Below are 27,256 nucleotides of genomic sequence, written 5' to 3'. Positions count from 1 at the left end.
TAGTTTAGGAATACTATTGAAATGACCAGGTGCCAGGAGTTTTAACAATCAGCACTTCTCATCACTGCATGAGTAACTCACACTGGAGACTGTAGGTTTACTAATAGAGGTGGTTCATGCAGTTATAAGGGAGGGATACTTTTTTAAAATGTCTAATTGTTGGTCCTGATCGTTTAAACCAGTATGTCAGTAACATACACCTCCCACCATGGCTGCCAATCCAAAATTAGAGCCATCAGTGTGCCGAAAAAGTTTATGATCATGGCATACATCAACAGTACGTACAGAATAGTACAGAACACAATACGGAAATTGGATGTAATGCAGTACTTAGAGTAAGCAGCGAGGTTCCGGAAAACATCTTGCTACAACTGTTTCAATAACGTACCTGTGCTTTTTGTTTTCATTGTTAACATCCTGACAAATTTTTTACACTTATAACTTTACAGTCTGTTTCAAAGCTCTTTTCAAAATGTCCGCTCTAGTGCACCGACAGCGTCAGGATTATTGCCCACATTGCCAAGCAGGTAACACAGCAGCAACGATCCATGATGAGGTATGTGAAAAAAAAAAAAGCCAGAGCACTTGCTATGTTTTTTTTTTTTTTTTTTTTTTTAAATCGCTCTTCCTGCAGTGATTTAGAGGACAGATCTCAAACCCCAGAGCACTAGAGCGAAATTAAGTAGTTTCCCAAATACACGAAACAACGTAGGTCAGACAGACAAGACACCTCCCATACACTTGCACAATCTAACACTCAATTACTTACACTAACGTTAATACCAACTTTCATCACAAATGGATAAGCTTTTATCAAGATGTATGGAAAAATGTCAAAGTGTGACACACGTACGTACGTACGACAGCCTCCACTATATTACTGTTGCCAAATGAATCAAAAGCAAAGTCTTTCCAGGTTAGTAAGATATCTCATGTATAAATGACACAATATGATTTTCACTGATACAGAACACACTGTGTGAGCTGTGGCAGGTCCTGTCGCCTACTTGGCTCGCTCGGGCCCGCGCTTTCCTGTCTGAACTCTGGCTGAACTCACGGGCAACGCTGTTTAAAACGCACTCTTGACAACCTTTCTCCCATCACCTGCCTTCAGGCAGCACAGTTCAGTGTAAGGTCTGGTCCCAGCACACCCATCTCTCCTCCCCACCCTCTCTCTCCCGCTGTGACTTATGTGGAAAGTTACACATTTATGGAAGAAATGCCAGTAGAGGCATTTCAGAGTTTAAAGGCGCAGCGGCCTGCACGCCTTGTGTTGACTCTCCAGTGCTGAAAGACATTGTCTTTACAGTGGCTTTACAAACATTGCATTTTACAATATTACAAGCCCCGATGTACAAACCTGCCTTTCTCACTCCTTATTATTACCCCCCAGGTGACTAAACCCACGGCGACAGGGTTACAGTGGTGGCGGACGTACGTCTATTATATTTTCCCATATCTCTAGAAAATTACTGATCAAATTGTGATGAAATTTGGTATTAACATTAATTAGTATAATTCATTGGTAGCACCAGAGTGTGTGGATATCTGAAACTACGTCCGTATGTATGTTGCGTAAGAAGTCATTCCACATACTATAAATCAGTCATTTTAAAATATATGACCATCTAATTTACTTACTTAATGACATCCAGGTCTTAAATAGCACTCCTACAATTTATCCATCACCCTTTCTTATTCTCCTCTATTCTGTACATACTGTTGACATATGTCATGGTCATCAAGTTTTTCGTCATGCAAGCCATGGTGTGAATGTATGTTACTGGCATACTTTGACACGGCTGCAGATCCAGAACTTTCAAAACACACCACAGACATTTTCTCTGAGGCCTGTTTTTTTCATTTTGAATTCCCCTCACCTGTGGTTGCTCAGGCTGGCCATGTCTCGGACGGTCTGGGCAGTTTCAGAGGCGAAGTCCAGCGCTCCAGCCACCGGCTTGGTTACCGTGCCGACCAGCCCTTTGCCCAGACCGGAGAAGAAGCCGCTCATCCCGCCCTCTGTCTTCACCCCCTCCACAGTAGAGGTGATGACACTGGTCAGCCCGCCAATAATTCCTGGAGGCCACAAAACAAGCATTTACTATTCCAGAAGAATTTAGTGCTTGTATAAAAGAAGGGACAGTAGATCAGGCTCTGTGCCGACAGGCTTCAGGAGAACTTCTCCTCACTGTTCTGTATTCAGTCCTGGGCCTCTCTCAAGCAACGACTGCACGTTGTACTAAACAGTGTGTGGTTTAATCCTAATGTTTAATAATAATATCCAAGTTATTTCACTTGTGACCACACCAGTTGGATTTGAAGTCTTTAAAAAATATATATTTTTCAAAATGTTCTATACCAACATAACTGTAATTGTAGCCAGTTTCTAATCTACAAGTACAACAGACCACAAAAATACAACGCATTAGAAACACCTGCAATACAAAAGCACACACGTGTATGTGAAGAGGCTCATATTCCTGTTTAGTTTGTTTCATTTGCTTAGCAAATGGCTCGACTTCTATTATGCAAAAGCTACTTCTCCCTTGTGCTTGTCAGTTTCAGTCACAATGGTACAGCAAGGTGGGTCTGAAAGACTTCGATAGACTTCGGTATTGACAGTGTTATGGCAGGTGTTTCTTATTTTTTTGGCCCAGCCCCTGTAAAAGCCTACCATGAGCCAGGCCGTGGATCCCGGCTACCAGATGCTCCCCGCTGGTAGCCCCGTGGTAGCGGATGTACTCCCTTTCTGACTGGTGCCGGTTATCCATGGTCTTCCCCAGTCCGTCCGACAGCGTCCCTGCAAACTGGTACGAAAACAGGGGAGCATGGCTCAGACAGCAGCACAGACAATGGCTACATTACATTGGTAGTTCCCTGACATGGTTCTAGTTAAAAAAATGAAAATAAACACAATTCCTCATTTTACCATATTTCATCAGGTTGAAAAAGACTTTAAAGTTTACACCTAAAAGTATAATGTTGACACATATAAAATAGACTGTATATAACAGTATATGAACAGTTAAAATGTGAGTAAGAGATAAAGACTGCAGGGCAGACAGTCCATATACCCTGGAATTATGATACACAGACATTTACAGATTTAATTTAGCATTGCAGCAGCCAGCTGATGACAATAGTTATGGTAATAATGCTATTTGGTTAAAAAGTGGTTCAACTGAACATTAGATATAATCTCAAGTCTATCATCACCTGGAGTTCAATGATCAATGTAGTATGACATATGAAGTGGCTAATGGAAAATATTTTGACAAACAGTACTTGCAGCATACCTTAAAATACGTTTTTAGTTTTGGGTTTCCCCTTCTCGTTTCAGGTAACTGGTTTCAGTTTCACTTGTAGATGGTTTCTAGACTATATTTCAGTTTTTAGATTGAAAGCTATTCTTGAAATGGAAGACACTTTTGCTTTTGTGCCGATTTCTAGCAGACGAAGGGGGTTAAATCACAATGGATTAAACCTGGTCCTTTGAACTGACACATAATCCAGTTGTCTGCAGGCATTAAGGCTCAATAAACACACTGTGTGTGTGTGTCTCTGTGTGCATCTCTTCACATTCCCAGGCCCTCCAATAATGCCTGGGTCTGTCCCACACACCCAAGCTCTGCCACTAATTAGCTCGGTCCACAACTCATTAGCTCGTCGACTGGGCCCCTCTCAACAAAGCTTGCAGGACCACTTAACCTGCCAAGGACCCCTGCTGGGGCGCCTGTGTGAACTGCCTGATTAGCTCTGTGTGGAATGAGTGATTCCATTCATCTGTCTCAATCACAAAGAACGACCTCTCTGTCTGACTGTGTGTTTATCAAGCACTCTCTTTCTTCTATATGTTTCTGCAGCATCTGAGAAACTTTTGCGATCGGTTTCTAGATCTCAAATCCGAATGCAAAATGTTTAATTCCTCCATAAAGCCAAGTACCAAGTCTTAAGATTGCCTGCTGGTAAATAGCCACTAGTAGGCCACTACACTGTATCATACCTCCTAGATGATCTCAGGGTATTACAGCTGAAAAACCCTTGAGGTAGACAGCAGTGCAGTGAACCCAGGGCATTGCCCAGATAAAGTGGGAACAATCTGGCCAAGCTTCAGCTGAGAGCCACAGAGCTTATCAACGTCCACTCTCCTATATCAATGTACTGATCTGTCTGATACATCAACCTTTAAGTGCTCTGTCTGCATGGATCCCACCCCCCACCCCCCCCCCCCCCCCTTTTTACCACTCTAGCTGACCTGACTGCTCAGCACTGCCCCCCAGGGATCTGCCTCAGCAGGTGCTCTATGGAATTGGGTTTGTGTTACAAAGCCTGAGAAAGCCCTGCTGGAAGACGGAGGTCTACATAAACAGCCAGCGCTTGGCGAGTCACAGAGTGCAAGGCGTGAACTTGGGATGACCCCAGCATGTAAAGTCTTCGCTGAGTTCAACTGGAGGCCAGCTTGTCTTTTGTGAAAACTAAACTAATACACTTTCCAGATAACCACCCTCCCCCACCTCCTTCTCCTCCTCCTGGGATGGGAAAGAGAACGCGAGCCCTTTCAAGTTTACAGCCTCCCTCGTTCAGGGATGGTGTGCAGAGTGCGGTTTGTGGGCTTGCGTGCACAAATTGAATGAGTCATTACAGGGAACAGACTGCGGATCACAGAGTTCTGGAGAGCTGATTATTAACAGGCAGGTCTTACATAATTATGACAATTACATCAAAACTACCGTAACTTTTAGAATAACACAAACACTATAAAAAATATTGGGAATGTTTCTGCAGATTATAGAAACACTGTAACCCAAGATACCTCAAGATAGCTACCAAAAACTACTTCACTATTATGCACAAACTTGGGACATACACATATAACATGAGGATTTATACAGGTTAAACAGTATATATACATATTTCCTTGTTATGCTACCAGTACTTGAGTCATAGTATATAGATATGAGTGTTTAACATATAAATGTAAATTTAGAAAAAAACCCTTTTTGTCTTTATGCGTTTGTACTTGTAAAAGACTGTGGGTAATTAATCCAAACCTTAATCAAAAGATACAGTACAACTTAAATCGCAGTGGTTTAAAATAGTAGCTTAAATGGTTGTCTGAAGTATTTGAACTAACTGTCCTTTAGTCTTGCTATATCTTGTGATTTGTTTTGTCTTTAGGGCCAATTCAAAGCTGTGAAAGGCATTACTGTTGCAGCCTGGCCTGGGCAGGGAACGAGCTCAGCAGACAGGCTCATAAAGGGCTGCCTTTCCCCACTTGGCCAGTGAAAAGAACATGAACAGGCAGGGGGAGAATTATCCAAGGTTATAAAAACAAATGGACACCGCGGGGACCTTGAAGCCGCTTCAAGCAGATCCCATCGCAGTGAGGAGCTTCCACCAAGGTTCTGCCGTTAGGAATGTGTGGAAAGCAAAACTCCACGCACAGGCATCTCTTTTCTAGGCTGCTTGCTTCTAAAAATCTGATTTTTAAAGCTCTAGCCCCAAAGGTTTTCAGTTTTCCTTCACTTCCTACAGCTTGAACAGGTGATTTTTCTTCACAAAAGTCATTGAATGTACCCTTCTAATGCTGGTCCAAATCAAAGAAGAGTCAGTCCCCCCCCCCCACGTCTCTATGCCTGTCTCTCCATCCCTCCGTATCTCTTATAAATGTTTACTGTCGTGCCACCATTTGTAATGATTGCAAACATTGTAACATAGTAAGGGCAATGTAAATAAACAAATACAATTTAATTTGAGGCTACTTATTCTTTATCCTTACCCTACAGCAGCAGGAAAAACTTTGAGACCAGTGATGTGTTAATGGAAATAGCCCTGGGAGATGGAAGTAGTACAGGTTTACACAAGGGAAACTACTAGAACAAGAGTTCAGGAACTCCACATTGTTTTATAACAGAGCTTATTCACATAGGGTTTTTACCTTGGCAGCTGAGTTGGAGACTCCGTGTGTGACGTTCCGGATCAGCCCTCCCACGTTGCCATACTTTATGAGTTCCGAGACCCCCTCGGTGACATCGTTGAGAAGACCCATGGGGTTCCCCAGGAAATCCACTGAGCCCAGGATCTGTGCGGCCTGGCCCATCAGCTCCTGGAAACACACACATTACACTAAGGCAGCCAGATGCACTAAAGCCATATAATAATAGTGGATTAAAGATAAGGTACTACTTCTCCGGGATTAGGAATTGGACAAGTGATCTGTGATTTAAGGGTTAAACCCGATAAAGCCTGATTTCTATCAGCTGTCCTAGCTTTTATTTACTGCTGGTTTCTTTGACTTTCTCATTCAGAGCGTCATGTGATGCTGCACAATACTACAAGCTATAATACCATATGACCCTAAGCAGCTAAAGCAGGATCAGCTACCCAGGTACCTAGTGACATATGCTTTGCTTGCACATTATAACACTAAAGCTTGGTTTGTATTTGTCTTGTGCAGAGAGATGGCAGAATCGAATGAAAATAAAATGGGATGTCTTCTTGCTTTTTAAGAATAACATTTTCTAAATGCATGTATTATATTACTATGTAAAATATGCATATTTTCTACAATATTGTTTTCCTTCTGGCTTTTGAATAAGGTGTCCTTCATGCACTGATTAAGAATTACATCCTATCCGATATTCGATTAGGAAACTCTACCGATCAGCACTAATGTTGGATTTCATCACTGTTAAGGTAGTGCAAGTTGAGTGCTAATGGGGTTAGTGAGAGAGCTGACCTCTTTGGGTTTGTGACAGAGTGGAGCCTGACCTCTAGAAAGTGTTTGAGGATGTCGTTGATAATGATCTCCTGGGTCTCGTAAGGGTGCACGCGGGTGTAGGGGTCCATGTTGATCACAGCATCTTCAAAACGGATCAGCGGGATCCCCAGGGTGCTCTTCAGAGCCTGCGACAGGACACAGAGGAAGAGACCCCACTTCAGAAGAACCGAATGTACTGAGAGAGGGTGACAGGGCTGTGGACAGAGCCTGCCATATGAGAGGTCAGGGGAGCCCGATACTAATAACACGTTTGAGGTATGGACAAAATAAACACGTACTGCTGTTTTCAACTTGAAATGCAAAGGGAAGACAAAAAACCTTGCTGAGAATGCAAAGAATTCGGCCAGTGCAGGTAATCTAATTGGGCAGCTGGCTTTTAAAACCACTCAATGCAGAAATTAATTGCCATTGATTGGTACACAATTGTAAAGGTGAAGGAAGGGCAGCTTTTCTTGTTTTTGAAATCCACACATTAATAACTAGGTGTGTTTTGATTTATTTACTACCTGCTGACAAATACTTCTTAAAAGGCTATTACTGAGAAAAAGTATCAGCACAGCCCTACTGAACAAAATTCACTTTTTGTCAGTCTCAAATCCTTCCCCTCACCCAAGATCACCTGGCCTGGTAGTGAGGGTTAAACAGCTCGGAGTCAAAGAATTTAGACACTTCAATGGATCTGCACACCGTGAAATTGCGAGGAATTATTTTGTTAGTTAAAATCACTTAACAGTAATGAATAAGGGCATAGGGTCATTCTAGTTCAGGTGGACCAGCGGTGGATGCTAGACCTTCCGTCAATGACAATTAATTTTGTTGGAAAGCCCTTGAAACGAGCTTTAGACTGATAGTGACACTTTTTACTTTTTTTTTTTGGTCTAGGTCATCCCTCACATGGAGAAAAGGGAGGGCAAGGGTCATCAAAACGGGCATTTGTTACCAACTTCAGACACATTTTCACCATGTGAGACCACACAGCCCTTCTTCTGTATGCACACCACACCAGTCCAAGCAGCATTTTCTCAAACACATGTGCTTTGTGTATCATCATCAACCACCAATGGAGGAAATGCATCCTCAGAATTTGATCTACTTGAGCTGGAATGACCCTTACTGTGAAGTGCAAAGGGAAATAATTAAAAAAAAGAAAAAAACATATATTCTCGTATATTAGCTGCTATCCAATTATTACACAGCCCATAGAAACTGTTTCTGATGAAAAATGACTTCTGTGAAAGAGCTGCCTTTCTAAGTAATTGCGCTTCTTTGAAAATAGGATTTGTACCAGTAACTGTACACAAGTTTACACATATTAGATCATTATCATTGGGTCTACTTCTATAGCGACATTAGTAGAAAAGAACAGGATTGGCCTGTGACCTTGACCTGGAGTCAAACGAATCACACAACAGCAAGTTACACTAATCTGGTGTTCCCTGGTAAAACACAGCTGTGTTTGGTGAGCAGTGCGATCGATCATGTTTTAGAATAGGAACAAGCTGCCACCTAGAGGCAGACAAGAACACTGCACTGCTCTGACCTATTGCTTGTTATTCCAGTATCTGTTGATTTGGATCATGTCCCCCTTGTGCAGTGGTGAGCGACCATGGACATTGTGTCACCTTCCACATTCCAGTAAGGAAAGTCTAATCTATTTACATTCAAATTTAGAAACATATACAAACCGCTAGCCTTTTACTAAACATTTCAAATAAACTCAGCCACTAAATTCATTCTACTTAACAAATAGGGAGTGCTGTATTTAACAATGTACAGTTTAATTGTGTTTGTTTTACTTTTTCATTGTGAGAACTGGATATTGTGCTTCTTTGTATATGTGGCACATTTGGAAGCAGTGGACAGGGTCCTGGTTTCGCTTCTTGTTTTCAATTGCAAGCCCTTGGGTCGGGTTTGAAAGCAGCCGTTGGAACGGTACCTTGAGTTCGGGAGAGAGCTTGCTGGAAGTGAAGACACTCAGCTTGATCTGCTGAAGGCTGATCTTGAGGTTCTCAAAGTAGTAGCGCTTCACAGGTCCTCCCTGCTCGCTGGGCTTTTCATGCAGGCTCTCATCCAGCTTCTCCATCTCTGAGTCACATATACACAGACAAAGCGCTGTGAAAACCAGGCCCATACAGCCCTACAATACATTCAAATGGCACTCTCAAGAGTTAGGATGATTACTAGTTTGGCAATAGCTGAGGTAATAATTGCTGAATAGGTGGATTAGTTGCCACTTAAACAAAATATACACAAATCATGTATTTTACAATGTCTGATGTTCTATTTGTGAGCGTACCGTTTCCTAACACTTTACTCTTTATGCGCTGTAAACCAGGTGGATTTTTTTTTTATAACTATTTACTAAATGTTCTAAAATGTCGTCTATATGTGAACAGATTACAACTGTACTTCAATCCACCTTAAACCGCATGCTTCACTTCACTTTGCAATCACATGACGTGATTAATCAACTATTCCATGCTACACCTACAATAGCATTGCAGGTTATAATACAGCCTATGATCGCTGACTGTAGGGAGATCCTGTAGTTCAGTTGTGCTTTCCTTCTGCACTAAGTGTTACTACCTCTTGCTGTGGTATACAATAGTTCCATTGGACAGAAAGTCGGTGGTGCAGATGCAGTGTCTACCTGGCTCCGATTGTCCATAGCCAAAGAAACTTAGCAGCTTGAGCAGTAGCTTCTCCTCAATCTGGATGGTAAACCGGCGGGCTGTCACCATGAGGTGCTGAGGAGATAGAGCACAGTCCCATATACTGTGTGTCAGGAATACAGCGCAATCACAGACACTGTACATCAGATAGAGAGCAAATCACACACACACACGATATACAGTCACACATACGGTACTGCAGCAGATATGATAGTGCAAACACAGACACCTTGCATCAGATTAAGAGCAAATCACACACATTATAAATCAAGGTACAGTATAATCAATCACACGGTACATCATTAGAGATGTAGCGCAATCACACACATGGGTTAAGTGCAATCAAATATATTGTACAGCATCATGGATATAGTATACTTTGCTATACCTCTCTGTGTTTTACAATGCTTACCAAGCTTTCACTATACTTTATTCCATTGTGCTGTGCTTTTACTATGAGAAACTTATATAAAGGGATAGAGCACAATCACACCACACTTTACTCCACTTTTAACAGCATATGCCGACGGTACCTTGAAGAGGTCAGTCAGCATCAGGTTGCTGGGCACCTTCATGGTGTTGAGCTGCAGTACGGGCCCCGTCTCCACCACCCCACTCTCGCTGTTACTGGGGGTGACACACAGCATCACTGGCTGAGTCGTGCCCAGCAGCTGGTTATCCACCTGGAGGTGACATTGAGTCACACAAATAAGAAATAAAAACAGAAAATATCTTTTAACTGTGAGGGACAGGGGATCAGCGTCAAGATCCGATACCGTTTAGATGCATATTCTACCATTCATTGAGTGGTTTATTTTGTCGTTAGCATCTCCAATCAAATTTAGATCAGTCCCAATTTGAGGTAGAAACCGTGCTGCATCGTGTGAAACCTTCAGAAGCCCTGATTGAGTCTGCAAGGCTGTGTTGTTGAATGGAGGGACTCACCTGGACTTGGTTGATGCTCAGCTCCAGGACCTGGCTGGCTGCAGTTTGGGTGAAGTGCAAGTCGATCCCTGACAGCGTGGTGAAGACCAGCTCCTCCGGGACCTTGTTGACCAGGGAGAGGCCCACCCCCTCCTCCAAGCTCACCAGCACCTGCAGGGTGAGGAGGAGCAGCTCTGACATCAACACATATGCAGGAAAGCAAAGCTCTGATCAGAACACACAGCAAGGTGAACACAGTTCTGATCTCACACACACACAAACACAGGGAGAGCACACCAGGTTGGTAGAATACTTGATTTTGAAATTGATATTTGATGTCTTAAGTCTTGATTGTTTTTTGTACCTCCAACTCCTGCTCTGTGCTCTTCCGCATCTCGCTCTCCCTGTCCAGAGCCTCCTCTGAGCTGGGGGATGAGCGGGTCGGGCGCCGCTGGTTAAGATCAGTGATCTGAAAACACACCCCAGACCTTCTGTTAGTACCGAACACCAAGTGACTAGACTGGGAGGGTTCAATATTTATATTCCTAATTGTACATCATTATATTTCTGTTGATCTCAATAACTTTTAAAGAATGCCCTTCCAAGTTTCATCACAATGAGAAGTGTTTTTCTAACTATATGTAAAACTTGTGGGTATGGGCGCCTCCACTATATCCTAATCATTACCACATGCATCCCCAGTAGAGGATGGTACTATAGCTCAAAGTGATCAAGCTCCACGCATTAACCCGTGGAAGGGGGTGTGAAGTTGGAGTGAGCCCCTCACCTGCAGCACACGCGTGGGCCCATCAGGCATCACCCCCACTGACAGGACCCCTGAGCCGGGACGCATCTTCTGATTGTGGAACTGCTGCTCAGGGGGAATGGGGTCGACGAGACCAGAGAAGGGGTCCGGACCCAGCACTACCTCCGCACCGTCATAGAGACCAGAGACACCGCGCCTCGTCTGGAGAGAGGGGGAGAGGAGGAGGGGGAGCGAGAGGGGTCATGACAAGCTCTGTACTGTCAGAGATACCAGAGGGAATGTGTGAGGGTGGGTAAAATGGAAAAGGGCTGAGAGCTCAGGAGAGTGAGGGGGTGCATGATGGACAGGGAAAGAGACAATGTATGTGAGGGGTGAAGGAGAGAGGGTGAGGGATAGTGATATGAGAGCGTGGAAGCCAGTGTCGGTGCCCCTCACCTGCACTACTAGTCGAGGCAGGCCGCAGGTGAGCTTGCCAGCGCTGAAGTACCAGGTCTGTGTGGTGCTACGCCGCGAGTCTGGCTTCCTCAGCATCAGGGGCTCGAAGCTGAAACACAGGCACACAGCTACAGTTCAACCAAATGCTTGTTCCCCTGACTTACAAGGTAAGATTTTTAGGTTGGCTAATCCTGACACACAGGAAGCAAGACAACTGTTCAGAGGGAAATTAAACAACTGTAATGGTAAAAACTTACACGAAACTCCACAGCAGGAAGGAGCAGTTAAGTTATTCTTCTGGAGAAGCATCTTTGCTAGTTTTATAACATTAAAATATTTTCAGAGATGTAAAAAACTGTCAGGACTTTGAAACAGTAGGTCAACATGACCCAGAGTTTCATGACATTCAAAGCAGCAGATACCAAGTCACGTGGCCTATGTTCTCACCTGTTGTTAGTGACAGCAGCCAATCCGGCGATGTCTAGCACAAGGGAGGAGTCCTGGGGTCGGGGCTGGGCGGGCTTACTCTGCGGCGGGGAGGAGCCTTCGTGACACAGCATTCCAGTGCCAGTCATGCGCCAGAGCTGAGAGCGCTTCCCTGGCTCCTGAGAGAGAAAGCGAGAGAGAGAGAGTCCCAAGGTAAGGCTCAATAAACAGCATCTCCACCACAAAATAACAGCAGGTGTGTGTGGTCCTTCAGATCAGGATTACTGAAGTACATTGGGAACCTTACCAAGTTCCAGAAGTCAGTACATTTTTTGGCAGCTTTTCTTTTTGTATAAACTACGTGGGACTGTGTGATCTCAGCAACTTACCTTTTTTTTCAAAATGACTCTCTGGGTCTTCGTCTCCACATCCAGCACCAGCTCAGAGCACCTCACAGCCCTGTTTGCAGACTTTGGTCTCTTATTGCTGGCCTCCTGGCTCCTGTATTGAGAGAATTTAGCATGTAGATTAATGTCTTGTTTCTTAAAGTCAATGCAAAAGGCTACTGCTCTACACGTTTTTGAAAGTGAGATGAGGTTGAATTTATTTCAGCTGCTCACTGAACCACTGCCATATGGGTTTCATGACTGGGAGACCATTCTTGTTATGTTGGGTGTTAATACAGTAGTTAAAATCTTATTCAAAAGTTAGCCTTAGTGTTTACACAGTAGTAACAATACAGTGTAATGGTATTTATTTATTTAATATTCAGTATTTTTCATAATCTACTCCATTTACACATTAGTGTTGTATCTATGTAGTCTGGTCTGTATGTTTTCAAGTGTTCGGTGGCTATCTCTAATCAAGTCGATTATACTGTCATACAAAGACTGCAAGAGAAAACACACTCTCAACTTGATTAGAGATAGCCACCAAATATATTATAAATCATTAAATCTAAATAGAAAACAGACACAACCCCAATATTAACTTACTCTGTTTATAAGGAACCTGTTGCGTTTTAAACGTTTAGAATGGTTTGTCGTTCACATTCTAAGTGTGAGATCTACACTCGCAGCAAAATAATTAAGTGTAGTTGCTTTTAAGGTTCCAATAGGGAAGTGACATAATAACAGTCACAGAAGTGCAAGAGAAGATGAATTTCTAAAACCTAACTGAACCCTGAAAACAGCCCCCCTTCTTCCCTGTACATACTGTGAGAAGGTGTAGGAAGCGGCGATGTAGATGAAGTTCTCATAGTACAGCTTATTGTTTTCCCGGAAGAAGTTCATATCTGCAGTGACTTCAGAGGAGCCGGCGCCCTTCACTGTCAGGGTGATGTAGGAGGGCAGGGTGGGCTCATCCCAGGCATAGTCCAGAGACAGCCCTGGCTTCACCTCTGTGTGCAAGCGGAGATCAGCCACACCGTGCTGCCAGAACTGAATTGGGACCTGCAGAGGGAGTGAAAAGGGGGTAAGATGAGAGAGATTGGGAGCGTCAGGGTTGTGTTTTTTGACAGGCCACTTTCCAGGGTTTATTAAACACATTTATGGCGCTTTTTTTTTTGCCTCTGACTGCAATAACCCGTATCCCCTTATTTTAAAAGGTAACAAAACAGGGCCCATCTATTCAGAACGACGTGATGATTTTTTATTTTTAAACATTGTTGGTTGTTTCTCTAACAATGGCTCCTCATTCACCAGCATGTTACCTCCGAGTGGTTGTCGATGCGCAGCGGAGGAGGGAGCTGGTCTGTGTCGCTGAAGGAGATTCGGTACGTCGCCCCCTTCAGGGTGACCTCAGCACGCAGGAAGAAGCAATTCCCCAGGGTGTCCCTGGAGAGGGGTAATTAAAAGTACCGCTCAGGGCACAGCTTGGACTCGACCAGCGGTGTAGTCAAAAGAGCAGCTTAACATTCATAAGTGAAAAGAGTTTGATCTCAGTCAACATTAGTAGTAACCAAGCTGTGACTCAGTGGTCAGCATTGTTTGGCATGAGCCGGCTCTCACCTCATGTTGACGTGGAAGGACTTGTGCTTGTTGACCTCGAAGCCTCCAGACCAGGTGCAGTTGGGCGTGTCCATCAATCGCACGCACAGCAGCTGGTCGTAGTCGTTGCGTGGCCAGTGGAAGACCACGCTGGAGCCAGGCAGGGTTGAGATGTAGCCCTCTGGATTTGTTGTGCCCTGAAAAGCATACAGCCCATCACTGAGAACAAGGGTAATAACCAAGCCTTTCTTATCTCGTATTAGCACATCCTTGCTTTATTTTCACAGTGATTCATGTGAAGTCTTTCCTGTCACAATACTTTAGATTCATGTCCTGTGCAGCACATACGGTTCCACCTAAGGTCCTACCTGTAGCTCAAAGTGGTCAAAGTACTGTAGACAACACACCTAAGGGGGTTCTAATACCTGTTGCTCAGGAAGTAAGTCTATAGCATGGTGTAAGCAAAACAAAACTTTATAGTGAGATACCTTGCAAAAGTACCATGGTAATGGTCTGAAAATGTTTCTTGCTGAGAAATACTGATATTTAAAACCTGTAAAAAACTAAATTAGGAAACAAGTCGCTGTGCTGAAGTTTGCCTACTTTAGTTTATTGCACATTTTGGTTTCTTAAAATTGTATTCACTTGAGATGTTAACCTCAATGTGTTGCTTCAGCTATTTCCAATAGGAACTGCTCCATGTTTTTATGACCTCAACACAGTCTTATTGTGCATCTCTCATTCATGACACTTTAGGGTATTGTTTGTGTTGTCCCTCACGGATCATTACCTTTCCTCTGGCAAACTCGCGCTGGGAGAAGGCCAGTTGGTGGGAGGACTTGTTGTCCAGCAGGTAGCGAGGGGCAAAGGTCACGATGTGGGTGTCTTGGTAACGGCCTTTCCCCTTCCTCACGTTGATCCCTGCAAAACATCCCGCCTCCCACGGCATTAATGAGCGGGCCAAAGACTGTCCTGTCCTCTCTAAGCTTACATTTCAAACAAGTCGTTAAAAGTTTCACAATTTCTACCATTAACGTGAAATTATCTGTTTCCAAAAATTCAAGAGTAAATGCTTTGACAATATCGGCTAGATTCTCAAAGCTATTTACTCCAAACTATCCTTTGTGCAATTTTTTTCCAAAGGAAAAAATACATCCAATAATTGTAATTGGTATTTGTTTTTTAATTTATTTCACAACAAAAATTATGATTTGGAGGAAATAGCTTTAAGAATCCAGCCGGATTAAGTTTTGGTTTTAAACTCACAGGCTAATCACTGGCTTCAGAACAGAAGTAACACTCTGACGTGACTTGCCTATGTTGTAGATGAGGCCGGGCCGGTTCCCGTGCTGGATGACTTTGACCGCTCGGACGCCACTGCCCCCATCCAGAGAGAAGCCCTGACACCAGCCGGGAACCCCCTCTGGATGAATCCCCTTCCCAATTCTCATGGTGCACCTGAGGGACAGTAATACACACAGAATGTCTCAGGATCATATTACTGGATAATTCACCAAACAACAAAACACTCAAACCACAGGACCAAACAATTTTCACTAGGATCTCACATGTTGGGCTGCTCCTTGTCAGAGTAACAGAACAGCATGGGGCTGAGGCTGCGTGCCAGCTCGTGCTCTTCAAACTGCCCCGCCGCGTCCGTCTTCCCGTTGTCCTGCCGGAAAATCAGGGGCAGCCCTGAAACAGAGGAGAGGGAGAGAATCATGAGCTCAATGCACCACTCCTCAGCCTCAATACTTTTGTCCTTACCAACTGGATAAGTGGTTCTCAAGTAAAACGTAAGCGTGACTGGTGTATGCACAACAACATATAGCCAAATAACTTGCAATATCCTAACTAGGATTCATCACAATTAAGCTGCAGCGTACATAATGGGTAAATTAAGTAACTGAGCCGCACAGATTTTCCCCACTCGGATCATGCATGAAATCTGCTCTGCAGCACTCTAACCTGCAGAACTGAGCATGCTTTTAAGCGTGTTCTTTCAAGTACAGATTCTTCAAAACAAACTGTTCTCCCTAAACAAACCAAACCACCCCCCCTTGACAATGTGAGCCCTACCGGTCTTGTTGAGCAGCCAGTAGGGGGCGGAGATGAGGATCTTCAGGGCTCCCTGCGATCTCAAGATGATGCGGATGGTCAGACACAGCAGCCGCTTGTTCGGGTCATAAAGCCGCATGCGCACCACGTAGTTCTGCGTGCCCACGGGGATCAGCAGCTCCTTGCACACAGGGAAGTTCTCCAGATGCACCCCTGTGAGGAGGACACAGAGAGGGGGAGGTTAGGGGCTACAGGGCACTGGTTTCCCCTCACACACTACAGAGAGCCAGAGAGTAGGGTTGTTAGGGTTCTAACATAATACTTAAGAAATACAAGTCAGGTAGTCATTCGGCAGGTGTCTTCATCAGTGGTAGATTCTGTTGCATTCCTGAAACTTTTAAACTGTAAGAATACACATGCACACAAACTATTAGCCTTTAAAACTGCAGTGACCAGTCACAGGTAAGTTAAGATCTTTAAGACAAATTGATGTTTTTTTTTTTTTTTTTGCAGCGACTATCTAATGGCATAGATGAAGTATTGATATTTTGATGGTTGGACAGCAGTTAGAACAGCAATATAAAACAGTATAAAAATGATATGATTTGTATAACAAAACTGCTTTTATTTCCATGATATATCCATGATATATCAGTAGTGCTACCATTGCTAAAATACATTTTCTGAAGATCACACACTTTTACAAGCCTTTTAAGTAAGGATCCAGGTTTTTTTTTTTTTCTATCTTAGCAAAATCCGGCATGCCGAAAGCTTTTGTAATCGGTGCAGTGAAAGATACTTGTCATGGGCAGTGCTTGTTAAGCTTGTATTCCTTTTAGAAACACAAAAAGAAACTTTGTAAAACTCAATGGCAAATCTTTCAGCAGTAATGGTTTCTCAATGTCTTCAAATAGAGGCCACGTCTGTTACTGAATTTGACAAAGTTTCTCTTAGTGTTTCTGAATGTACCAAGGTTGTATGTTGTATAGATATGGATGATACTGTAAGAATATTATGAAGTATTAGTGTAAATGTGCCTGTTGATCTCACCCAGCTCAATGTTCTGTGAGGTGTCAGCTGCGTGCAGCACGGCCTCCTTGCCCGGTTTCAGGGCCCCCTTGATGGAGGTGCCCTTGATGTAGAAGCTCAGGTCGCAGGGTAGCAGGTTGGCCAAGACCAGGGTGGGCAGCAGGTAGATGGTGTGCCCGGGCTGCCGGTAGATCTGCTTGGCACTGCCCTGCTCCGTTTTGGGGGGCACACAGTCAGGATAGTTCTCCTTCTTAATCACCACACAGAACCTGGAAACAAACACAGTGGCAAACTTTACAGGGATGAAAATAAGACTCCCGTTGCACAGCGGTATAAGGTTTGTTTGTATTAACAAGATGAAATCCTGACAGTAAATAAACTCAATGACTCAAAAGCATTTCTCAGTCACTAATTCAAACTGAAGGAAGCAGCTCCTTGTGCAGTTGCGTGCCCGTCTGTCTCGGTTACCTGAAGCTGCGGTTCAGGTGCTCCTCGTAGTCTGCAGAGTGGCACTCCCTCTTGCTGCTGCTGACCTCGCCAGGCCGCTCCATGCTGGTCCAGTGGATGGGTGTCTTGCAGAAGAAGAGGCCCAGGCCCTTAGGTCGAGCCTGCAGCCTCCAGGAGGTGAGGTGAAGAGGCACAGCCTGGGACTCCCCAGGCAGGATAGGCGGCAGCACCACGGGCTCTGACACAACAAGCACATAGTCCAATCACACTTTCCTCAACATTACAATCAAGGCCTTTATGGATAATTTCTTGGCCCTTTTTCCAACTGAACTATGAATTTTAGCAATAAAAAAATAAACATAAAAATAAAAATAAACAAACATAATAATAATAATAATAATAATAATAATAATAATAATACCGTCCTCGTTGCCAATAGTGTCCCAAAACCCTATTGACGGTGGAACAGCAGGTATTACTTTTCATCTGGTTCCCAGGAGGTTAAATTACAAAGGCATCAAAAGCCATTGACCAGTTAAGCCACCCCAGTTAATTGTGGACAAAACCCCCAATGACTGGCTGGCATGGCTGTACAGAGAGAGAGAGGGGGGCTGTTACTCACTGTCGGGGGCTGAGGGGCTGTCCAGTCGCACTTCCATGGGCACCTCCAGGCGGTTCTTGACCATCAGGGCTGACCGCACTGTGATGACCTTGCGGGCACTGCCTTCCAAAGTGATGGAGAAAACCACTCGTGCAGGGGGCAGAGCTGAGAACTGAAATAAAAAAGAGCTCCAGCACATTGTGACAGACAGGTGCCACAGAATAATACACCTCTGTGACGTATGGAAATATAAAACTAGAGTTATAATCAGTGTCATGAAAAAACAGGATTCATATATAGAATAGTAAGGGAAACATATAGACAAGCTATTAATGGATGAAGAGAATGTCCAAATTTCATAGCAATTAGATAAAGCATTGTGTAGACACATATACAGTTCTAAAGTGCACGTCTCCACTATATCTCCATTGCTATAACTGTGCCCTTTGTAAGTATAGAGAATGGAGCACAAGGAAGGGAAGGGGTGTTTGACAGTGTTTGTGTTACTTCTCAAGCAGTGTACTTACATAGACATGGGGATGGATAATGTTAGTCTTACTGATCGGGCTTCCAACCTAGAAATTAAAGACAATGAACAATCACATTAACACACCATGGTACACACGGCATAATGTGTTACCAGGCCAACTGACTTCTATACCCAATTGGACCCCATTAACCAACTGGGGTGTGATGATACACTAAAGTTACAGTTTGACACGCATCACGATATGCAGGTGATGAGAATAATGTATCACATTACAGGTAAGGTCTTGATTGGCTACATTGTATGACAGGGATGGAAATAAGTCACCTATTGCATAGTAGTTTCACCGATTTCAGATTTTAATACATGCTCCCACCCATCCCTGTATGACTGGCAAAGACTCAACTGAGACAGGGAAGGTATGTTTTCATATCAGTTTAAAAAAAGTATCACTTAATTACAACTTAGAGGACTACAAGTAGCTAAGCAGTATCGATAGTGGAGTTTCATAATGTTATGATACATCATGTGAATGAAGTATCATGATTCACTGGGACCCCACTGATGGACATTCTCTGCACCCCAAGCCTCCAGTGTGTGTGCAGTCTCACTCACCATGCTGGAGGGGTTGTTGCGGTCGGGTGCAGCGTCTCGAAAGAACACCCCCACCTTGTCCACGGAGACGGGTTTCACCTGCTCCCAGCCCCCCACCCGCACCAGCAACTGGTGCAGCTTCAACTCGTGAGTGTGCCTGAGAGTGAGAGACAGGTGGGTTAGAGAAACCAAAGCAACGAGAACACACACAGCCACACACACACACACACACACACACACACCTGCTGTCTCATCCAAGCAGCGGTTGTGTGTTTAACCAGAAGGCCTATCAAACGATGTACCACTGAACTGGGAACAGACTAGCAGAGCTAATGTTTCGTACATAAATTAGGTGCCTTATAAATTAACAACGTCAGGCACATCAGTGTGCGCAAGTACGGTACTGTATGTATACTATACAAAGAAAATTATTGAAAATGATTACAAAACAAAACACTGGAATACAGTGCATTAAATAACCGAGAGGCTCAGAGCGAGAATTTTAGCGCTCACTGGCACCATGTTTTTTTTAATCTGCAGCTGAATCCATTCTGTCCTGCTAAGAGCTGAATTTACTGTTGTAGACCCGTAATAAAATGTGCATTGATCAGCTTCCCTCAGAACCATTCAGTTGGTGTGTAAATGACACAAACCACAGGTCCATCAGTTATTAGATGGTATGGTATCTTATAAGATCGGATATGACAGATTCTACTGTAAATGTGATTTAGGAGTAAAAGCAACATCTGAAACATGTCCTTAAAAAAAGCATGAATTTTGGCATCATTTTTTTTTTAAATCTTGTTGCATTAAGTCATCATTTAAGCGCAGTGAAAAACAGAGCCCATTTCCCATTATTGACACAGTTTATCTCTTCCAGTGGTTGCTCTTTCCCCAGCTTGACTCCAGTTAGAGTGCCAGTCCCCGACAGAGTGCCTGCGGCGTGTACCTGTGACGCAGCTTCTCTCTGGCTTCAAACACAAAGGGAATCTCCTCTCCTGGCAGGACTTCACGCCATTCGCTGATGTTGAGGGTGTCATCTGAGCCCCTCCCCCCGTCCCTATCAGAGATAGGGTCTGAACTTCCACTGTGAGACAGAGCCACCCTGTGGACAAGAACAGAATGACACGTGAGGTCACGTGTCAAAAAAGAAAAAAAAACAACAAAACAATAATAGTACAGTCAAGCTTACCTTGTGGGTGTCATGGTGATGGTAGCGAACCACATGGTACAGCCGGTGTGGTTCCTCAAGGCGTACGGCACAAACGGTTGTCTTCTCTTTGACAGCTTCACATCCGCTGCAAGGCAAGTTCGTTTAGCAGTTGAAAACAATGGGCACTTTAAGTAAGTGAGCTGCTCAGAGCTCACAGCAGCTCAGTGAAAGAACACTACTTAACAGCATGCTCAGCTCCGCTCCCCCTGAGCACTTCAGAGTGCTGCAGAGCACATTTCATAAGCGATCAGATGTGAGCAGAAAGTCTTGTTCTGAGGCGCTCAGTTACTTAGCACCCCCAATATCTGTTCCTGCCTGCAACTAACATTATATCAACGTTTTTAACAGCTAACCTGACCCTGGAGGACACACTGATTAATGTTAGCAAGCCACCATGGTGTTTGACTGCACACACAGCACAGCTTCTTTACACTGCAGCTGGTTACCTTTACTCCCTTCTTATATACAGAACTGTAAAAATGCAGTGACGCTGTCAGGTGTGTCACAAAGGCTGTGTCATTTGAGGCCTATTGTGATGTCAGCTGGAGCCGAATACGGCTAATTTCAAACCCTAGTACCATAATATAAAATAGAGGATTCACCATAATCTAAAAAAAAAATTTACAGACACTCTCATGAGTAAAATAAACCAGCGCTTCCACAATGTATGGATAACCCTTCAACAGAACAGCAGCATACACTAAAGAGGTAAGTATTTCCATGGGTCATTCTCCTCATGGTGTGAATGAATGGGAAAATATACACTCATAAGATTAGTGATTGTGGAGGATTGGCATTAATCAAGAATGGATTACAGAAGGACTGGCCTACCCAGGTGCCTGTGCGCTATCCCACTCATGTTTCTTTTTCCAGCCAGACTATAACATTTGTATCAGTCTGCATTGTTTTACAAAGCAGACGAAACTCGAGACAGCAGCATGTTAGTAGCTAACTGATTTGTGTGAATGTCTTGTTTCCTGTCTTGTACAGTTTTGCTTTCAGAGTTTGTTAACTGGTTAATTTATTATTAACTTGTGTTGCATTTGATTGCCTCACAACGTTTTGTTTTATTTCATTCTGTGGGGGCTTGGTTTCACTTGAGTCACAGAATCATTTTCTCCTTTGGACGTGTGTGGATGCATTACTGATCTCTGTGACCGTGACTGCACAGGGATTTCACAGATCCTGTTTCTGATCACAGTGTAACCAAGGGGTGCGTCTGTGCAGTAGTCTTCTTCGAAGAGCTGTTGACTACAATCCTGGCCGTGGATCCCCTCTCTTCTGTTCTGCAGACCCCCCTGGCAGTTCACTGAGCCAGCCAGAGCTGTTTCTGGAGATGTAATATATCGAGTCTCTTCCCCTTGTCAATACATGAAGAGAGTCATATATTAAGTATTTTCACTATTTCCAGTATTGACTAAAAACTAACTCCAATGTATTTAAATTTAGTAAAGGGAAAATGTCCATCGTGGTTCCTCCGGCTACAGGGGGGTGACTCTTTAATGCATTTGTTTGTAAACCTATCTGTGCTCAGAACAGTACCTCTAGAGTGGATCTGCCTCTCAAGACTAGTCAGGCTGGCTGTGCTTCTAGTTCTAAGGTAGGCAAGAGGGAGACCTAACAGAGCAGAGATAGAGAGTTAGTGGGGACAGGGGGGGAGCTTGAGGGAGGGATACAATAACCAGGGAGAAGGACAGAGTGAAACAGCAAAGACCTTCCTTCCGATCAATACTGTAGCGGCATGAATAATGAGATCAGACTGACTGCTCTAACAGTATTCACTCAGCAACATGTTCCCTGCTTTGACAGCGTCTCTTACTATGCAGTAAGTCGAGGATCATAGACGATATTACATGCAAATTTTGGCACTCCATTGACTATCAGCACCACACACCAAAATGATGTGAATGTGCTGCTCTTTTTTAAGTACAATTCACACCTCAAAAGAGACAGAGAGACTACCGATATTAATTCCTATGATGCCAAACTTATGGGACAACCTGAATATTGCAGGTATCCACGTTAGCTACTAAATCCATTATTACAATCAGTTTTGTTATTACATGTTAACTGTAGCTGAGATTATTCAGTTTCTGAATATCAGTTTTAATTTGTATGCATGCACAATCAATAAATGGTTACCCCCGCTCCTCCCCCTTCCCCCCCACACACAGACTCACTCTGTCCGAAGGATGGGGGGTCTACCGAAGAGCCCATCCAGGAGACCGAGGGAGAGGCCCCAGCTTGTCCCAGCTCTGCCTCCTTGCAGTAATCTGCTAGCCAGGAGGACTTGGTCGTGTTGTACTGCACTAGGGGATGCAAGCAACAGAGAGAGCCTGGGTTACAGAGGCAGTAGTGGGATCAAACATTTTGAGATCGCACTTCAGGGAACCTTAGGCTAAACGCCAGAGAATCATTTTTAAACATTCTTAAAAAAAACATTCTTAAACTTGTATTAACAAAGCACAGGAGGTAAACGTTGCAATTTTCTAGTTCTTTCACACTTGTTGTTGTTTATGACTTTACTTTATGACTGCAGAACCTTTGAATGTATCAAACAAGCCACCTTGTTTCAGCCGACTCCACTCCAGGGGGAAAAGGACAATGCAGTGTACCCAATATAAAAGATGCTTACAGTTATGGTTTATTGGTTGTTGTAGTGAGTGTACACCTCTGGAACTGCCCAGATAATTGCAATACAATGTAAATACAGAGTTTCCACATACAAACCAAAATGTACTTATTCATTTGGGTAGCTTTGATCGTTTCAAAAGGCTAGCAGGTTCTCCTCTTAGTGGGTTTTGAGACACTAGAAATGGTTCAGCAATACCTAGTAAGACAGATGTGATGTTGACGTCCAGTCTCTGTCTGGCCTTGATGCCCAGTTTCAAGCGAGGAGGGTGCAGATGTCCAGCGGCCTGCTGCTGCCAGGTAACAGAGCAAGGCCAGGGCTCGATGAATGGCTCCCAGCCTAGAATCAAGAATGAAAGGGTTATGAAGGTTTGATTGTTACGTGCTTAGGGACTGCAGTGTGGAAGGTAGTGAGTTTGAGAAGCTCAGTGGTTAGAATGCTGGGTTGGAGTGTGGAAGGTAGAGTGTTTGAGAAGATCCGATGTTCGAATGCTGGACTGCAGTGTGGACGGTAGCTTGTTTGAGAAGCTCAGTGGTTAGAATGTTGGGCTGCAGTGTGGAAGGTAGCTTGTTTGAGAAGCTCAGTGGTTAGAATGCTGGGTTGCAGTGTGGAAGGTAGCTTGTTTGAGAAGCTCAGTGGTTAGAATGCTGGGTTGCAGTGTGGAAGGTAGAGGGTTTGAGAAGCTCAGTGGTTAGAATGCTGGGTTGCAGTGTGGAAGGTAGTGGGTTTGAGAAGCTCAGTGGTTAGAATGCTGGGCTGCAGTGTGGAAGGTAGTGGGTTTGAGAAGCTCAGTGGTTAGAATGCTGGGCTGCAGTGTGGAAGGTAGTGGGTTTGAGAAGCTTTGTGTAGCTTAGAGAGAAAAGCTACACAAACACAGTTCCCTTACCGGAGAGCTCACGGTTGTAGTAATCTCCTGACAGAGTGAAGCTGGCGGTCCCCTCTGGGTTTGAACCCATCCGCTGCAGGAAGTACAGTCCTGCAACAACAAGACTTCAATCAGCACCAAAACACCAGCACACTGCTCCACAAGAAAGCTGCTCTGCACACATGTGAATTAGAGATTGTTTTACTTTTCCCCCAGAGTCAACACGGTTATGGATTACCTAAATATTGCAGCTAAACTAAATACTTCTGAATTAACAATAGCCAGTGGCAGTAGATTCAGTCTCTATTGATCTTGTCTTAAGTGACTTATAAACAGGCTTAGAATAAAAGTCTCTTATTTATGGTACCTAGTCAAACTTCAAACTATTTTTTTTAGAGTTTCAAAAAAGGTCAGAATCTGCAGTGAGGGCTTTAGAGCCATATTTCTAATTACTTTATATCCATATTTCTGAAAAAATTGAATTTCTTATATTGTGTGTTCTGTATCTATAATGTGGTTTTTGCTTAGATCAATTTTTGCCGACTTGTTTCCAAAAACAGGAATGCATCTGAAACGGCTCCTCAGAGCTTCCCCTCTGGGTTTCAGAGGACAGCGCAACAGTAACACACTTCCCCAGGTCAAAATAAGCCTTGGGGAGTCTTTGTTGCCAAAATTTCAACAGAAAATCATACATACACGACAGGGTATTAGCAGGTAAGAAATTCAATATTAGGACAATGCAGAAGGAAAAACTATCTTTAAGAATTAAGTCCCTACAAGGTGGGGGTGTAACATCAACAGGTCGTCACACACATACACACACACACTCACGTGAGAAGGTGATCTCAGCCAGTGGCACGTCACAGTCCAGACAGTCATCAATGAAGCAGATACACACGCTCTCCGCTTTCACCTCCACCCCAGAGAGAGGCTGGGCCACGGGATGGGCACAGCCAGCGGCAGCGCTGCCTGCAGGATGTGATGTCACTGACTCTGCGTTCTTGAAGAGCCATGTGGCGGCCTGGTCCAGCTGACCTATCGGGGAGCGAGCCAATGAAAACAAAGTGACCGTTGACTGCTTATTGGCCCACTGTGCATTTTACAAGAGCAAAATATTGAAAACATTTTTCACTGGCCTACCATATTAATGTGATAAACAAAATGCATATTTAATGTTTACACTGGCATAACAGCAGTAATACCCTCTTACACACAATTACCAGAGCAGCTTCTAATATAACAGAATAACAGGCGTTATCTAGTACTCCCCTTTCCTAATCTGATCCCCTGGAAAATTCACCATCCAGAGATGTTCCTAACTGGAATTGGAACCAATTAAAAGGGAATTGAGAATTTATTCTAAAAAGGAATTGAAAACAAAGAATTGACCCCAACCCTGTTCCTAGCAATGCTTGCCAGTACCTTTACAGAGAACCAGGGCCCGTCGACAGTCCTCTTTCTTAAAGCCCAGGTCCTGCAATCGAGTCAGCTGCGTTTCTGCAAACAGAAGACACAGGACCTAATGTACACTCAAGGTGTCATGCAGACAAACATCACACCGTTTACACAGTACACCTTCCTCATAAATCCAGATTTACAGTCCTGAGCTCACCCAGGATGGCTTCTGTTTTGTGCCTGAACAGGTCCTGGGTGGTCTTGGAGGTGCTAGGCTCTGCGTCCAGGGTGGGGTCTGGAGGGGATGTGGACCCCGAGGTGGGGATGGACTTGGCAATGGCAAGGAAGAGCTGCACATCGTTGTAGGACAGGCGGATATCCAGGGCTGGGAACTGGATCTAGGGAAGAGGAGGGAGGCAGAGGCATGGCTTTAGGGATAGAGCCCATTTGCTGTCTCCCTCGTTTGTAGTTCTTTCTCTCTCTGTGTCTGCCTTCCACTAGCTTGCTTTTGAAACCCTAAAATCAAATCCTAAAAAAATAACAACATCTCAGTAGCTGGCTGTCAGTAAAAAAAAATAAAAAAAATAAAAACATGCAACATGATTTATAATATTATTAGAATCGATTATTGTTCCCTAGTTTCAACTATGATGGTACAGAGCTTTCGCTTCCTCCAAAGTGTTTGCATTCATTTCAATAATTACTATAATATATATTATTTAAATGCAGTTGTAACATCTAGCCAAGTTCAGCCCCATGATGTCCACGGTGACCCTGCTTGGCCCCCTGACCTCGAGCAGCGGAGGGAAGTCCTCTGTGTTGAAGGCATCTAGCAGTCCAGAGCTGCTCTGGTAGGTGGGGTTCCCCATCAGCTCCACCTGTACATTGACAGGGTCGATGATAGAGAGGGCCGTCTCCTGCTCACTGTCCAGTCGGCACGAGAACACCTGGGAGGGGTCAGATGGGGGGAGGGAGAGGGGAGTAGAGGGATGAAGGGAAAGAGATCATTAAGGTTTCCATTTAACATCTAAACCGATTAAACTTTTTGTCACTCAGTATTTGCCCGTGCCTCTCACCTCGATTCCCGCGAGGCTGCCCGAGAAGGGGCGCTCGGCTAGGCGTGGTTTGTAGGTCAGGACGGTGGTGCCCTTGAGGATGATGGCATTGGTGTCGAGACAAGAGGAGTCCTCAACCACCACAAACTCTGTGCCTAAAACACAGTCAATCAACAGGAACGCCACTAACACAGTATCACCTGCCAGAGCTGAGGAACAGCAGTGTGGAATATCCAGTTTCTTCAAATTCCAAATACATGGCTTTTATCAGCCCAACGTTTGAGCCTGAAACTTACTGTCCTAACATCAGTATATCTCAAAATCAAAACGTGGAATTCTGCAAGACATGTTGTGCTTGTTTGACGAGGAACAGGTATTTGGAACTGGTCACTGAACTGATTATATGTGCAATAATTAATTAATTAATTAATTACAAAAAGTTAGTAAGCATGGCAAATAAGAATCTAAGCAAAAACAACAATGTATCAAATTACACAGAACACGCATAATATTAAACTGGTAAATCACTTAATATTAACAATATGTTGATACTGTATCTCTTCAAGGCCTTGGTGTTGGGCCACTTATTGGAGCCGGCTCTTACCTGTGATGTTGATCTTCACCTCCAGGTGGTGCTCCTGGGTGACAGGGACGGTGGACCGCTTGGTCACCACACCAGTCTTAATGGTTTTGGGCATCACAGCTCCGGATGGTGCCGACTCGGTGCTGCTCCCGCTCGACCAGCGCTGCCGAGGAGGGGGGGGAGCCTTCTCCCCCGGAGTGCGCAGGAAGTCACGCACCAGCAGCAGCCAATCGAAGATCAAAAAGACACGCAGGTTATTCAGAACCACCGTGAAACTGGAAGAGTCACGCGTAGACCTGGCAGGT

General features: G+C 44.1%; 1 protein-coding gene across 5 annotated transcripts in view; it reads right to left on the bottom strand.

The window, feature by feature from the left end:
• Nucleotides 1–27,256, bottom strand: part of LOC121329233 (vacuolar protein sorting-associated protein 13D-like) — a 64,667-nt gene that overhangs the window by 9,555 nt on the left and 27,856 nt on the right. For 4 of the 5 annotated variants that reach the window (XM_041274716.1, XM_041274715.1, XM_041274718.1 and 1 more), the window contains exons 31-67: nt 26,973–27,247; nt 26,390–26,523; nt 26,105–26,260; nt 25,531–25,711; nt 25,341–25,415; nt 24,750–24,953; nt 23,940–24,029; nt 23,252–23,392; nt 22,602–22,730; nt 21,964–22,038; nt 20,401–20,506; nt 20,158–20,313; nt 19,230–19,365; nt 18,655–18,702; nt 18,149–18,299; nt 17,548–17,764; nt 17,101–17,348; nt 16,072–16,263; nt 15,561–15,687; nt 15,308–15,450; nt 14,783–14,913; nt 14,014–14,189; nt 13,716–13,839; nt 13,220–13,455; nt 12,394–12,505; nt 12,026–12,183; nt 11,579–11,687; nt 11,165–11,344; nt 10,742–10,846; nt 10,399–10,548; nt 9,987–10,136; nt 9,432–9,528; nt 8,718–8,866; nt 6,772–6,906; nt 5,939–6,106; nt 2,675–2,807; nt 1,881–2,076 (exon numbers count right to left, since the gene is read on the bottom strand). In XM_041274716.1, the coding sequence (XP_041130650.1) occupies nt 1,881–2,076; nt 2,675–2,807; nt 5,939–6,106; nt 6,772–6,906; nt 8,718–8,866; nt 9,432–9,528; nt 9,987–10,136; nt 10,399–10,548; nt 10,742–10,846; nt 11,165–11,344; nt 11,579–11,687; nt 12,026–12,183; nt 12,394–12,505; nt 13,220–13,455; nt 13,716–13,839; nt 14,014–14,189; nt 14,783–14,913; nt 15,308–15,450; nt 15,561–15,687; nt 16,072–16,263; nt 17,101–17,348; nt 17,548–17,764; nt 18,149–18,299; nt 18,655–18,702; nt 19,230–19,365; nt 20,158–20,313; nt 20,401–20,506; nt 21,964–22,038; nt 22,602–22,730; nt 23,252–23,392; nt 23,940–24,029; nt 24,750–24,953; nt 25,341–25,415; nt 25,531–25,711; nt 26,105–26,260; nt 26,390–26,523; nt 26,973–27,247 (5,493 nt within the window). The remainder of the gene's footprint in view (nt 1–1,880; nt 2,077–2,674; nt 2,808–5,938; nt 6,107–6,771; nt 6,907–8,717; nt 8,867–9,431; nt 9,529–9,986; nt 10,137–10,398; nt 10,549–10,741; nt 10,847–11,164; nt 11,345–11,578; nt 11,688–12,025; nt 12,184–12,393; nt 12,506–13,219; nt 13,456–13,715; nt 13,840–14,013; nt 14,190–14,782; nt 14,914–15,307; nt 15,451–15,560; nt 15,688–16,071; nt 16,264–17,100; nt 17,349–17,547; nt 17,765–18,148; nt 18,300–18,654; nt 18,703–19,229; nt 19,366–20,157; nt 20,314–20,400; nt 20,507–21,963; nt 22,039–22,601; nt 22,731–23,251; nt 23,393–23,939; nt 24,030–24,749; nt 24,954–25,340; nt 25,416–25,530; nt 25,712–26,104; nt 26,261–26,389; nt 26,524–26,972; nt 27,248–27,256) is intronic. The other variant, XM_041274720.1, reaches the window with a different exon arrangement.

Source organism: Polyodon spathula, chromosome 16, assembly GCF_017654505.1.
Source record: "Polyodon spathula isolate WHYD16114869_AA chromosome 16, ASM1765450v1, whole genome shotgun sequence".
NCBI classification, from domain to species: Eukaryota; Metazoa; Chordata; class Actinopteri; order Acipenseriformes; family Polyodontidae; genus Polyodon; species Polyodon spathula.
This window is presented reverse-complemented; position numbering and strand designations above follow the sequence as displayed.